The 14,257-nt window shown below is 28.4% G+C and overlaps 1 protein-coding gene and 1 pseudogene across 1 annotated transcript; both read left to right on the top strand.

The window, feature by feature from the left end:
* The window catches only part of LOC149062623 (uncharacterized), a 512,259-nt pseudogene that overhangs the window by 257,843 nt on the left and 240,159 nt on the right, over positions 1 to 14,257 (top strand).
* On the top strand, positions 5,390 to 8,397 carry LOC149062630 (uncharacterized). Its single transcript, XM_089221977.1, has 4 exons — positions 5,390 to 5,510; positions 6,057 to 6,260; positions 6,664 to 6,818; positions 8,143 to 8,397. Exons 1-4 carry the CDS (start codon positions 5,390 to 5,392, stop codon positions 8,395 to 8,397), a joined length of 735 nt encoding a protein of 244 aa, XP_089078103.1.

Below are 14,257 nucleotides of genomic sequence, written 5' to 3'. Positions count from 1 at the left end.
CGTTTATAACTAAGGATTAAAAATACAACACTAAGTTAACCATAAGTTTTCCTTCAAGTAGCTATAGAGAAAACTCGAAGCATCATTATAGGAAAAATGTTAAGTGCGTTTGAATTTTAAATTTTTACGAAATAGTGTAAACAATAACGATTTATCCTCAAACGATTTAAACATTTTTTATTATTCAAAAATTATAAGTCGTAGATACTTGAAAATTTGATCAGTTATTTAGATTGGCATTTTCTTTACATGATTTAATTTTCAAAATATTTTGACTTTTTTTGAGATATTTATAGACGACTGAAATTTTCAATTTTTCTGAAAGTTTTTTTTTGAATTGTCGATAAATTTTTTTTGGCTCAATCAAAATACTTGAAAATTTAATACAATGTTCCTCATAAGTTATTCTTATATTGATTAAAAAGTTATATAAATAAATAGGCACAGTTTTTTTTTTATTAGCATTTGAAGTTCAAATATTGACTTAATACGTAAAAATTACGGCAATTTTCAAATTACCTTAGATAGAATTTCATAAAAGTTTTTCTTTTTAGATCTAAGATTTTAAAATTTGATACAAGGCTCCTAACATATTTTTACAATAGCAGTTGAAAAATAAGAGAAATATATAGTCACACATTTTTATTTTTTTTTATAAGCATTTACAGTTCAAATATTGACTAAATACGTTAAAATTACGGCAATGTTTAAAAGTTCAAATTATCTTAGATAGAAATTCATAAAAGTTTTTCTTTTTAATTCTAAGATTTGAGAATTTAATACAAGGTTCCTAAAATATTTTTACAATAGCAGTTGAAAAATAAAAGAAATGAATAGTCACATTTATTTTTTACAAGCATTTAAATTTAAATTTTGACAATACACGTAAAAATCACGAAAATTCGCAAATTATTTTAAGCTAGAAATTCATAAAAAACTTTCTTTTTAAATTTTTAATAATCTATAATATATCCTAGACAGATAAACCGTCTCCGTTCAGAATCGTTTTTCGTATACAATGATACCTATCATTGCATTCAAATTTAACCTACCTTAGTCAGAGGTCCACCCCACCCCCAATGTACAGTAGAGCGATACCCACTTACCCGCTTTTTTTATGTATGTAAGGAATTATAAAATTAATAAGAAATAATAGATACGACGATAATTTGAGCGGGAAGCCTAGCCAAGTAAAATTGTAATCGATAATAATTAGTTGTGCTAAACATTTTATTATTCGTACCATCAGCTGTTATTGTCCATAGTGTCTAATTGTTAATTGGAACAATTTTGGTTTATTTTATGAACAAATTGTAAAAAATATTCTAAAAGCTAAAACAATGCGCTAAAATTGTCAAAAGTGCAATAAAAAAAAACTACTTTAAAATAATCAATATCACCCAAAACACATTTTATACTTACGGTTAAGGATCGACGTTTTAAGTGTTTCGACACCAGAAAGAAGATGCCTTTGCATCAAAATTCCAGCCCTAGAAATAACTAATAATATTTTTCACAATATACTTGCCTATGCAGTTATTCATCGGAGATCTTTCAAGCAATATCTTGAACTCAGATAGTACAGTACTATTGTACTAATATAGTAATATCATTCCAAATGATATAGATATCTCCATGTGCCTATTTGTCGCTTTACAAACCAGTATTTCACGACCATGTCTTAAAAAAATAACTGAATTTTTAATGAGGTTAAGTTATTTTAAGCTTCAACTTTCTAGATAGTTTGTAACTTTTATAAGTTGTACGAAAAATAACATTTAACATTAAACTTAACTTATATCATTCTATATTAACTTGCCCAGCCTTGCGATACACTGTAGGTACATACCTTTAATAATAAATATGTTGGTCTTCACTGCAACCACAACAAATCTCATTTAATTTGCGACAACTTAAATGCGTATTATGTAGTATAAGCATAATATAGTAAAAAAACATTTGGTATCATAGTAATAATTAATAATATTTTATATTATGATGGTACTCGTAAATGCATGATATATCTATGGTACCTACAGGGTAAGTTTACCATTAGTACAGGATTTAAGTATTGATCGCGTGTAATTTATAAAATATAAGAGGAGAAGTAAAAAGGAATTAACTGTTCCAAAAAATAATTAAAAGTTCAAACATTATCTTTTTTAAATTTAAATTTTCTTTTTCTGATGATTTTTAGCATGTAATGTCTTGATGTGTACTCTTCAGAAATACATGTACACATTTTGTAAATAACAATTTTATTAATGTATTTTATTATTTTATTAATTTAGGGAATGACCATTTTTGATTACGAAAAGCCAAGTGGAGAAGAGTAAAGACCTTAACACCTCATCTGTTAATGAGATAAATTATTCTTGAAACATCTATATAATAAAATGCTCCTTCGTCTATACATGATTTTTCCACTGATTCGTAGAAGCCCATCCGCTACACCACCGAAAAAAATATATTTCAAGAATTTATTAGTTATCTTTACTATACTGCTTTATATTATATTGTAGCCGATACAATTGAATAGAATTCCCAGACGGAATGCGTACAGGCGTCAGGCGCCTTATTTGTGATGCCCTATACAAATGTAATAAATCAATGGGGGTGGACACTATTCATTCTGATGGCAGTGAAATCTCCATGTGCGGTCGTATGTCATCCCATATCATCCCAAATAAATCGCCAACATAATATAAAAACATTCTTAAACCCTTAGTGCTCTGTGGACTGTGACATCCATTTTCTACACCTAAATGCTGCATAGCCGATTATATATTATTGTATTATTATAATATTCACTTATTTTTACATGGGTAACAACTTGAATATGGTTATAGACAATAATAATTTTATATTTAAATTATAATGATCAGTAATGATCTCGCTGTGGTGAATTTCCGGAATACAATTTGTATCTCAAAATTATTGAAATATATTGAACAAATACAGTTAATACATTAACATCTGAATTATATAAAAAGTTACATAAAATTACAGTTCTAAAATAGAATTATTTATCGAATATAAGTTAGGGGAAAAATTGGAAAATAGGTCAATGAGTAAGTATCGTCTACAAGTTAAAATTGGCTTCAAATATGCATACGAAAAACAATTCTGAGCAATTGATCACTCTATATATCACTCTATATTACAAAGCATATAATATAATATATACTCATATTTAATTTTCAATTATACTTATTTATTGTACTATTAGTAATATGGTAGGTTGAATTAATTTTGGCGAAAACATTGTATTTATGATACAGTAGACGCCGCTTATAAGACTCACTTTGGGACCAGCACAAAGTGAGTCTTATAACCGAATGAACCTTATAGGCGAAGTGGAAAAAAAAAATTAATTACGTATTTATAAATTTTATTTTATTACATATTTTGCTTTGATTTTATTAATACATACATTAAAATAATTAAACGTTAATACATATTACATATAAAAATTATTTTTGAAAAAAATTAAATTTAAATAATTAAACGTAAATACATATTACATATAATAATTATTTTTGAAAAAAATTTGTAATTTTAGTTTGTTTTTTATTTTCTTCTAATATTCCGAAAATATACTGTTCGTATTCGTATTGATCGTATTTATCTGCGATAAAAATTATTATACGTTATTAGGTACCAACAGAAACTAGAAATAATCAACACGAATATTATTTAATTTTTCAATACCAATTTATTTCTAAATTATAACCAAAAAAGTTTGTTTTCTACTATTTATTTTACGAAATTTGAGTCTTATAACCGAAGTGTTGAGTCTTATAACCGATTTTTTTTTTAATGTATTTGGACACGTCCGGACCGTTCCAGACGATTTTGAGTCTAATAAGCGACTGAACCTTATATCCGTGAGTCTTATAAGCGGCGTCTACTGTATTTGATTAGTACAATACTTTATAGGTAGTTATAGTTTTATCATTCTATATTATTATATTTAACTTATATGTAGCAATGAATATAATATTTGTAATTGTGAAACTAGGTCATACGAAACCGTTTACTAAATCATGTTCTTTCATTGTATGTTGTAATAAATAAAAAAAATATTATAAACAACTTATATGTGTTAGTTTTGAATCTAATATCTCGTGAACGTATAACTCAGTGAATAAGTGTGTTAAGTTAATTTTAAAAATAATGTCATGTTTCAGGTAAGTAAGTATAAGTATAAATAACTCCCCCCAGTCCCCACTATCATCACTATTAACTAATCTACTGAACTGTATACGTTAAAAATTTTTTTAAATCTTATTACCATATTTTTTTTCAACAGATTTAGTATATACCTAATATACTTACAGAGGAAAAAACGTCAGTTCAAAGTATATGTTCCATCAATTACATTAAACTAGATTTTAGATTCTGAACGGAGTGATGAATGTATTGATTCTACAATGATGTGTGTTTTTTATGTGTCTGTGTACACTGTGTACAGCATAACTACTTGAAATAATGCTTCAATTTTAAACTTTGGGGATAGTTCCCTATGGAAAACTGAATATCCTTGGTGCATTATAGAGGTCAAAAAAGTTAACATTTTCCAACAGTTTTCAAAAAAATCGAGAAAAACAAAAAAAAAATTACAGAAAAACGGGAATTTTTACGCAAAACCAGTTTTCGACCAAATCGATTTTTTTATATGGTTGTAATTCAAAAACTAATCACTGTAAATACTTGAAATTTTCACCAAATGTTTATGTTAATGTTATCTATATACAGTTTAATTTTAAAACATTTTTGACATTTTTGACTAACGCGAAAATTTGCAAGTAATTTTGAAGTTGAAAAATCATAAAATTTTTTTTGTTTATAACTAAGGATTAAAAATACAACATTAAAAATTTAAAATTATAATGATGTTTAAAAATATATTTTTCTGCAGTATAGGACCTTATATACACACTTTTTTTTACAGTCTAGAAACTTCCAAATGTACCTTTTTCTATTGATTAGGAAATGATATATATAAATATGTATATATATTTTACCTGCTATGTCGTTTGTAGGTACGTACATTTGCCCATTGTACTTATTGTGTTTCTTGCACTACAGTGAGGGTAGGTAGGTAGGTACCTTGACCAGCGTATAGGTAGCGTCAAGTGTTCGTATATATATGTATAATACAATAACATTTCGATGCTCAACTGGTGGTAGGAACCAACACCATTACTGTTGCCACCACCGTCGTGTAACATAAAAAGGGACGCAGAATTCAGATCGTCATTCGTATGCTAACAGTGCTATTTAATTTAAAATTGTTCTCGGCACTAGCAGACTTGGTCGAGATAGGCTGTATTTTTTTCCATAATTTTAACATAATATTCATATCTCATTAAATCTACATTACACGATGAAATATACGGCATTTACAATCGTCACGCTTGCCATCATCTCATCGATTGTGGCATTGACAAATAATGGTTACGAAGAACGGCCGTGGTCGACAGAAGATATTGAAAACCACAAAAATAGTGAGTAAATAGCATTATGTATTATTTTTAAAACACACATGTTAATTATGAATAATTACTATCATTCAGATGTTTGAGAAATCTGTATTATGTTTAAAATGTATATTTATTGTTTTACGTCTCTAAATATTTGATATGTGTTATATACTTCGAATTTAAGTTTTATTTTTTATTTTCAAGTTTTTAATCATTCTATAGATTAGTCATACAATATAAATAAATCGTTGAAAAAGTGATAAAATCACCGGGTCTACCTGTTATAAACATAAAAATTAAGTGACCCAATTACCGTTACCTTTTGGAAAAAAAGGTTAATATTGTGAGGTAATTATCGGATTCCCCTTCTAAGCATCCTCACATGGGACTGATAATAGTAGAATCGGTATCGGTGGCATACCGTCACACAAAGGAATGCACAGAATTTTGGTGGTCCTCATGATAACATTTAGAATAGAATATTTATTATTTTTAATATTACAAACACCAAACAGTATAATTCACCTAATAGTGAAATAAGGTACTAATTGTCTTCTTGTGTTTTTTTAGTAATGGATAGTCTCAATGGTCGTGTATGTCCTCCATTTGGAAAAAAGGCGAAATTCGAGGTAGAGACTATACAAACGAAGTCGCCGATGTACGGATGTGCCTATATGGCAAAAAAAACTCAACAAAGCGCTGTTCCGTTGTTACATTTGTGGTTGGAGCGTTCCGAACCAAAAAAAATACATGGCCATTGCAAAAACATGACTAGTACGTATAACGAACTACTACAACTGTAACATAATAATGGTGGTCGGGGGTTGGTAAGGTGGGTTGCGTGGGTGGGTATTGGACCCATGCTTTTTAAAATTTGCGGTCACCAAACTCTGCATAAAACTCAAATAAAATTAATTACAATAGTATTAATTTTCGTTATTCTACAGCATATTGTATGTTTATATAATAACATTATCAGATTGACTTGCGCTTTGCACACATATTTCTTTATTTTATAAGGATATTAAGTACCTACTTTATTGGAGAGTATAATATAAATGTATTTTAATATTATATTGAATATTAATGTACTATAATTAATGCTATACCTAGTATTTTTTGCCAAGCAATATCTTTAATCATACTCATGAATATTTCATCTAATTGTTTCTATCAGATATGGACCACTTTACTTTTGAGTGCTTGGCAAACATTAAACAACCCAACATAGACGAAGTTAAATTGGGTTTTAAGTACATATCACTACTGGAACATACTAATGCAGAAAATATGCAGAGTCAACCATCCAAACCACGATCCCACAGATGTGCCGTGAGTATATTACACGTTATTTTATATTATATTATATTATTCTATATATTCTTTATAATGTAGACGAATTCATGCAATCAATCTGATTATTTGAATGGTAATTTGTGTGTGTGTGGGGGGGGGGGGGGTTGTAGTGAGTATGTGGTTGAAGAACATTCTTATGTACACGCATGAAATATTAACTATTATGGATTTAAAATTTTTAAGTGGGTGGTTGGTAGAATAATACTTATTATTTGTGTATTTGATCATTGTATACTAATTCTATTTTCAGGGAAAATTTTATTTTAATAATTCAAAACTAATAAAAGTTCTTACTTGTAATTATTATATGCGATAACTAAACCACCACATACCTCTCTTTAAATAATTGAACTTCTTATTTTCCATACCTAGTCAAACCATTTGAGATTTAAAGCCCTCGTATTGTATATGTATACAATCCCAAATGTTTTTAAACGGTTTGACGATTTATATTTCATATATATTTATTATCAGTGGCATAATTACGGAGGTGCACGACAGTGCACTTGGACCCCCTGGTATTATGTTGAAGATTAAAAGATATACTTTTGTGCCAGCATATACTGAACTTTATACCTCTTTAAATACAATATCATCTATATTTCATTGATTTGTTGAATTTTTTTTAAACTTATTTAAGAATGCTGTTATCACTTTAATTAATTTTATAAATATTAATTTATAAAATATTTATTATATACATATTATATTTTTATATGCATAATGTATCATAGTACAGATACAGCTCATATAGTATTTAAAATATAGGTACCTACAGATTTTTATCTTTGTTTATGTTATATTGTTATCAAATATAAAAAGATACCTATTTAGTACATGCGAGCAATGCAATTAGCTTTAAATATGAGTAGTAATATGACTTACCTAATTTATAATTATTGATAACAATTTTACACCTGCTGAAATTTAATGGAATTACGCCAATTTTTTTTACACCGAGTAAATATAATACATTGTGTTAACCATAGTAACCATAGTATCTAATAAACATTCACCATCACCAACTATTCCGGGGAAAGCCCCATTATAATTACAATATTCATCAGCAGTGTTTCTAATTGTTGTCCTTCGTGCTGCCGTATTTACACTAATATCACTCCTGTGTCGTGTATTAACTTTAATCTTATTGTAAAATCTGAAGGTCTAAAAAACAGTGACCTCGACATTTGTGGTTGTAGATTGGGGAGGGGGGATTCAGTGTACCTATATTTACATACACATAATTTATAGTTGATTTAATTTATTTCTCTCTATCTGTATTTTTCCTTTCTGTCCACAGTTGTACGATGTGAGGGACGTGGACGACAAGATGCTCAGAATAATCCGAATAGTGATTAGCAAGCCAGTGGTAGCAGCAAGTACATTCAACACAACCCTGTGCAAAGGGCTCTCAGAGCTTTTAGATCGGGATGAGCTGCCATTCGTCCACGAGGGATCTCGATATTGGCCTGACGGATCGATGTACCTATATTTATTAGGAAGAAAGGCAAAAATCTTTTACACTAATCCAACTACTACCACCTATCGTCCATAAATATGTGTATAGGTACCTTTACATCATTACATTATGAAAACATACATGTAATTTAATTTATAATTAAAACACATTTATGTATACTTACCTACATATATTTTAAAATATACAATAAAAAGTTCATCAATAATTCCATTTGTATTGTATTTGTTTTTTTGTTTTTTATATATTGATGGGTATTTGAATGAGAACAATTTTCATATACTTTTAAACATCATCAGTAAAGTTACCATAGTTAAGCTTGTTCATAATTTTTATAATACTTAGGAATAGAGAAAAAATATTAAACATAATATAAATTTATATTACTTAAGAGTTCGCCGGCTAGTACTTGTATTAAAATATATTATTCTTCACTAAAAAGTATTAACGGCGATCTATCGTTTGTTGTGGTATCGTTTAAACGAATTATTTATTATGATCTATAAATCATAACGACGTAATTTGTCTTTAAAATATTTACGTATAATCATACCAAAAGTAATTATAAGTACATATAACTATACAAATTTATAACATTACTTACACAATACACATTTAAACAAAAAGGTAAATTAACGGGTGAAGTCGATTAATTCGAAATTCAAAAAGCTGCAGTCACTTAACATACTACTTAACGTATATATTATAAAAAAAAAATAATAAAGTTAATTTCTGTATGACGAAATACATCTTTAAAATACATATTATATTGTATATATTGTTTTTATATAAATAATAATTTCAATTTTATATAGGTAGTTATTATAATTCATGACTTTTTAAAAATATATATAATTTCTATAACGATAGTTCATCAAAATGAGAAATTAGTACCTATAGTATATTATGTTTATTGTTATATATTTAACGGACTTATTTTATCCCGGACTTTTTTTACCGTGATTTCTATTATATATGTACATCAATATTTTATAATACTATAATTTTGTTAAGGGGCCTGCTCGTGACTATTTAATAAGGGGCAACATTTAGGCAATTTGAAAGCTCGTCGCCGCCGCCCGGTACCTATGTGTTAGTCGTAAATGATTATTAGTGTGAGTGTAGACAGACGTGCGTACCACCGCCAACCACCCAACTATTTAGACAGACATCGTTATCGCAAAGTTATTTATAGCGGGATTACTATATATTATAATATTATCCGTAATCGTTCATTCGGAACGATTGAATCCTTATTAAAATATTATTTTTACTACGTATTCAATTCTACTCTTATTTACAATTCAATTTCATTCAGATAGTGAAGGAAGTGAAAGACGAAGGTTGGTATTTTCATTTTTATTGCAATTTTCGCACTCTTCTTTTGTGTTTATTATATAGTGTAAATAGTGTTTATTATGGGCAGTAAGTACAGAGTTAAAAAAAAAACTGTAGCGGCTTATAGGAAGAAGAAAGGTGGAAATAAAATCACGTAAGTTATACTTCGACTTCTAAGTAAAAATGTATGGTCATCAGGTGGTTGGTAGGTATATAATAAATTTAAACATCGTTTAGAAAACGCGTTCAAGATAATTTGACGACCTGCAGCGCTGCGAGCATGGTTTGTGGCAAGACATAATTGCTGTAAAAAATTTAGTAGCTTTTCACGCAGACAGCCTTATTTATAACTTGAATAATAATTTTGTGGAGTCTTACAACAGTGTAGTAGCAAAATTTGTAGGGGGGAAAAGAGTGAACTATTCCCTGCGAGGTAAATAAAATATGATTTAAAAATTAAACGTTGATAATTTTAATATATTCATACAGCATAGGTAAGGTATATACATAATAAGCGTTTTTTAGGTTCGTATAACACTCGGTGTATGACAGCAGTATCATCGTTTAACTTTGGTCCAGAGTACATGCGAAGGTTGTTTAAACAGGCAACTAAAGAAAGTCCGGGAAAGTTTACCAAACGGTTCATTTGCAAACTATCAAAAAAAAAGACTTACGCAAGGAGTACTCCAAAAATCAGACTCAGCTTTGAGCAAAGACAGTATATTATTACAATATAAAATAATAATAATAATGATTTATACATTTATTTAATATACTATATTGTTATTTTAATTAATAAACACTATATTTTTAATTCTTATTTTATGAATATTCTCGGTCATTTGTATTATTTGGTTTAGGTTACAGAGCAAAAAATTTGTGGGGCCCGACACTGATTACGGCGATTTGTGTAATGAGCTGGGTTGTGAAGAGCTTTCGCTTTCAGCCGAGGAAGTGGAAGAGAAAAAATTAGAGTTCCTAACTTCTTTGATAAAAAGTGTTGAAGAAATTCACGAAGTCGAACGAGCTACAGTAGACCAGGTTAAAACAAATACAAATTTTATTTTATTCTATTTAACTTTAACACTATAAAAATTACATAAAAAAAATTATTTTGTATTTTTCATTCCTTTTTAATTAAAAAAATGTTTATGCTTGTTGTTATAGGTCAAAAGCGACGTTTGGCATAAAGAGCGGAAATTTCGACTAACTGCCTCAAATTTTGGACGTGTATGTAAGCTTAGAGCCAACACCCCCAGAACAAATACCGTAAAATACATTTTGTATGGCGAAGTGTTCACACCATCAACTTCGGCATTGAGGTACGATTACAAAATATTTATTTAGTCAAATTCAATTATATATTCAATTATATAATATTATACAACATTTTTGTTTATATATTAGGTATGGAATACAATATGAGCCCATGGCCAAAAAAGATTTTGAGCTGAAGTTGGGATTAGAAGTATTGCCAGCGGGTCTATTTATAGATGAGATTATAAATTTTAGATTCTGAGCGGAGCGATGAATGTATTGATTTTACCATGATGTGTGTTTTTATTTTTTTTTTTTTTTTTTGTGTCTGTCATCACGTTTTGAGGCAGTAAAAATGCTTCGATTTTTGACTTCAGTACCTCGTTCGATCAGAAAGTGAATCTAGTTGGTACTTTGGGGGGGGGGGGGGTCAAAAGTAAAAAATTCTTAATACTTTTCTAAATAATTGAGAAAAACAAACAAAAAATTAAGAGAAAAACGGGAAATTTTACGCACACTCATTTTTCGACAAAATCGATTTTGGTTTTTGATGTAACTTTAAAACAAATGACCATAGATACATGAAATTTTCACCTAATGTTTATATAAGTATATTCTATCCACCATGCAATTTTCAAAAAATTTCGACTTAAGTTGAACTATTCATAGGCATTTCAAATTTTCGATCATTATTAGTTTTTTACAACATTGGATTTTCACTTTTAGCGATTTCCTTATTTTGGTGTAACTCTAAAACAAATTACCACAGATACTTGAAATATTGACTGTATGTTTATATAGGCGTGTTATATATTTGATAAAATTTTCAAAATATTTAGATTTGTTTTGAGCTGTTTACTGACATTTTAATTTTTCAATTTTATTAGTTTTTTTTTTCTATAAATATCGATAAAAATTTATTTGTTCGGTAGAAAAGCTTGAAAATTTAATACAAGGCTTTTAACACATTGTAACAATAGAAGTTAAAAAATATTAAAAATTCGTAGGCACAATTTTTTTTTATAAGCATTTAAAGTTCAAATTTTGACTAAATACGTAAAAATTACGGCAATGTTCAAATTATCTTAGATAGAAATTCATAAAAGTTTTTCTTTTTAATTCTAAGATTTGAAAATTTAATACAAGTCTCCTAACATATTTTTACAATAGAAGTTGAAAAATAAAAGAAATACATAGTCACAATTTTTTTTTATAAGCATACAAAGTTTGAATTTTTACAAAATATTACAAAATATTACGAAAATGCGTAAATTATTTTATGCTAGAAATTCATAAAAAATTTTTCTTTTATATTTAAGATTTGAAAATTTAATACAAGGCTCATAATATATTTTTACAATAAAAATTGAAAAATAAAAGAAATGCGTAGCCACAATTTTTTTTTTACAAGCATTCAAAGTTTGAATTTTGACAACATATTATGTAAAAATTACGAAAATTCGCAAATTATTTCAAACTAGAAATTCATAAAAATTTTTCTTTTTAAAACTAAGATTTGAAAATTTTTAATAATCTATAATATATCCTAGACAGATAAACCGTCTTCGCTCAGAATCGTTTTTCGTATACAATGATATAATATCATTGGATTCAAATTTAATTCCATCCATTACAGTAACCCACTTGTAATCTACTGTACAGCAGAGCGACATACACGACTTACCCGCCTTTTTTGGCTTGTTCTCCTGAAGGGTTGATAGGACATAAGGATTTGTTGGAAGTAAAGTGTCCTTATAGCGCTAAAGACATGACAGTCATCGAAGGTGTTGAACAAAAAAAAATCAATTTTTTGTCGGTCAACAACTCAGGCGAGTTGCAATTGAAAAAAACTGATATCTATTACTACCAAGTGCAGGGTCAATTGCACGTGGCTAATAAACAAACCTGTTATTTTGTAGTTTGGACACCAAAAGGTAAGTATAATAATACTATATAATATCCAAACCTAATAAAGTTCTTACATAAAATAACATGTTATATTTCTATTTAGATATTTTTATCGAAAAAATTGAGCGAGATGACGACTTTTGGAAAACTAAAATGGAAAGTCAGTTGATACAATTTTATAAAAACTATTTACTGGCTGAAATAGTGCAGCCAAAAATAGTAGTATAAAATGTATATGAATGTAAATAAATATATTGTAATATGAATTTTTTTAACTGTGTGTTACTCATTATTAATAATTTATATTATTCGTTCTTGTGATCTATGTTTTCCTTTTTTATTTATTCGTTCAAGTGTACAACGTACATTATATTATTTTTAGGTATTCTAACTAATAAGAAATGTAAATAAGCGGTTAGTATAAATATTACGAACGGAAACGAGTGTCGTATAATATTAGGTATTTAATACTTATTAGTTATTAGTATTGGACATTAGTTGATTAGTAGATAAGATAACGTAATTGTAGACCGCTAGAACAGCATAGTGCCCAGTAGCAAAGAGCGGTAGTCTGCGGGTCGCGGGAGATATATACGTACGCGCATGCACATGTCAACGCAATCGCCAGACAGAAAAATTACAAGTGTGATTTTTTTCTCAAAACACACTTTACGGGAAAAACTCTCACACCTCGTAGATTGGTCCGATTTTCGAAATTTTTTTTTTGTTAGATAGAGGAATATTTTTTACAGGGCGCATTGGACTTCGATTTTTGATTACGTTGCTAAAAACAAAAAATAATACAAAAACTAAAAAGTTGTAAAAATGGATTAAATTCAAACTTGTAATATAAGATCTAGAAAAATAATTTTGAAAATCCAAGTCCAATGCGCCCTGTAAGGAGTCTTCCTCTATCTAACAAAAAAAAAATTACGGAAATCGGACCAATCTACGAAGCGTGAGAGTTTTTCCTGTAACGCATGTTTTTGAGCAAAAAAACAGGTCGCGTGCAGGCCCCTTAAATCCGGAGTTGTCCCTAGACAATAAGTCATGGTGGGAGAGCTTTTTTCAATAATAAAAATGTATTACTCCACTCGAATTATTATCATTATTATATATTAGGTACAGTTTTCGCCACTTATAGTGATTACCTTCGTTCAAAAGTACCTACTTGATCACTATAACCGGAAATCACTAAAAGCGGCGACTGGAGAAACATGTATAAAATAATGTAAAAATATTTAAATATTAAAATTATATTTATTTAGTATTATCATTTTTTATTTTTAATAATCTAAATATTTTTATTTTTTATACTATACATACCTACGGTATACTGAACAACGAACGAAAACAAACTGCGTATAAAGTGTAAAATATTGGTGCTTGTCAGAACAAAAACGGTTTCAAACATGTACGAATGGGGCTAGGTAAA

The sequence above is a fragment of the Diuraphis noxia genome, unplaced genomic scaffold, assembly GCF_037042655.1.
Source record: "Diuraphis noxia isolate RWA-SAM2 unplaced genomic scaffold, SU_Dnox_SAM2 contig0001, whole genome shotgun sequence".
In the NCBI taxonomy this organism is placed as follows: domain Eukaryota; kingdom Metazoa; phylum Arthropoda; class Insecta; order Hemiptera; family Aphididae; genus Diuraphis; species Diuraphis noxia.
Note: the sequence above shows the minus strand (reverse complement) of the source record. Positions and strands in the feature narration are given on the sequence as shown.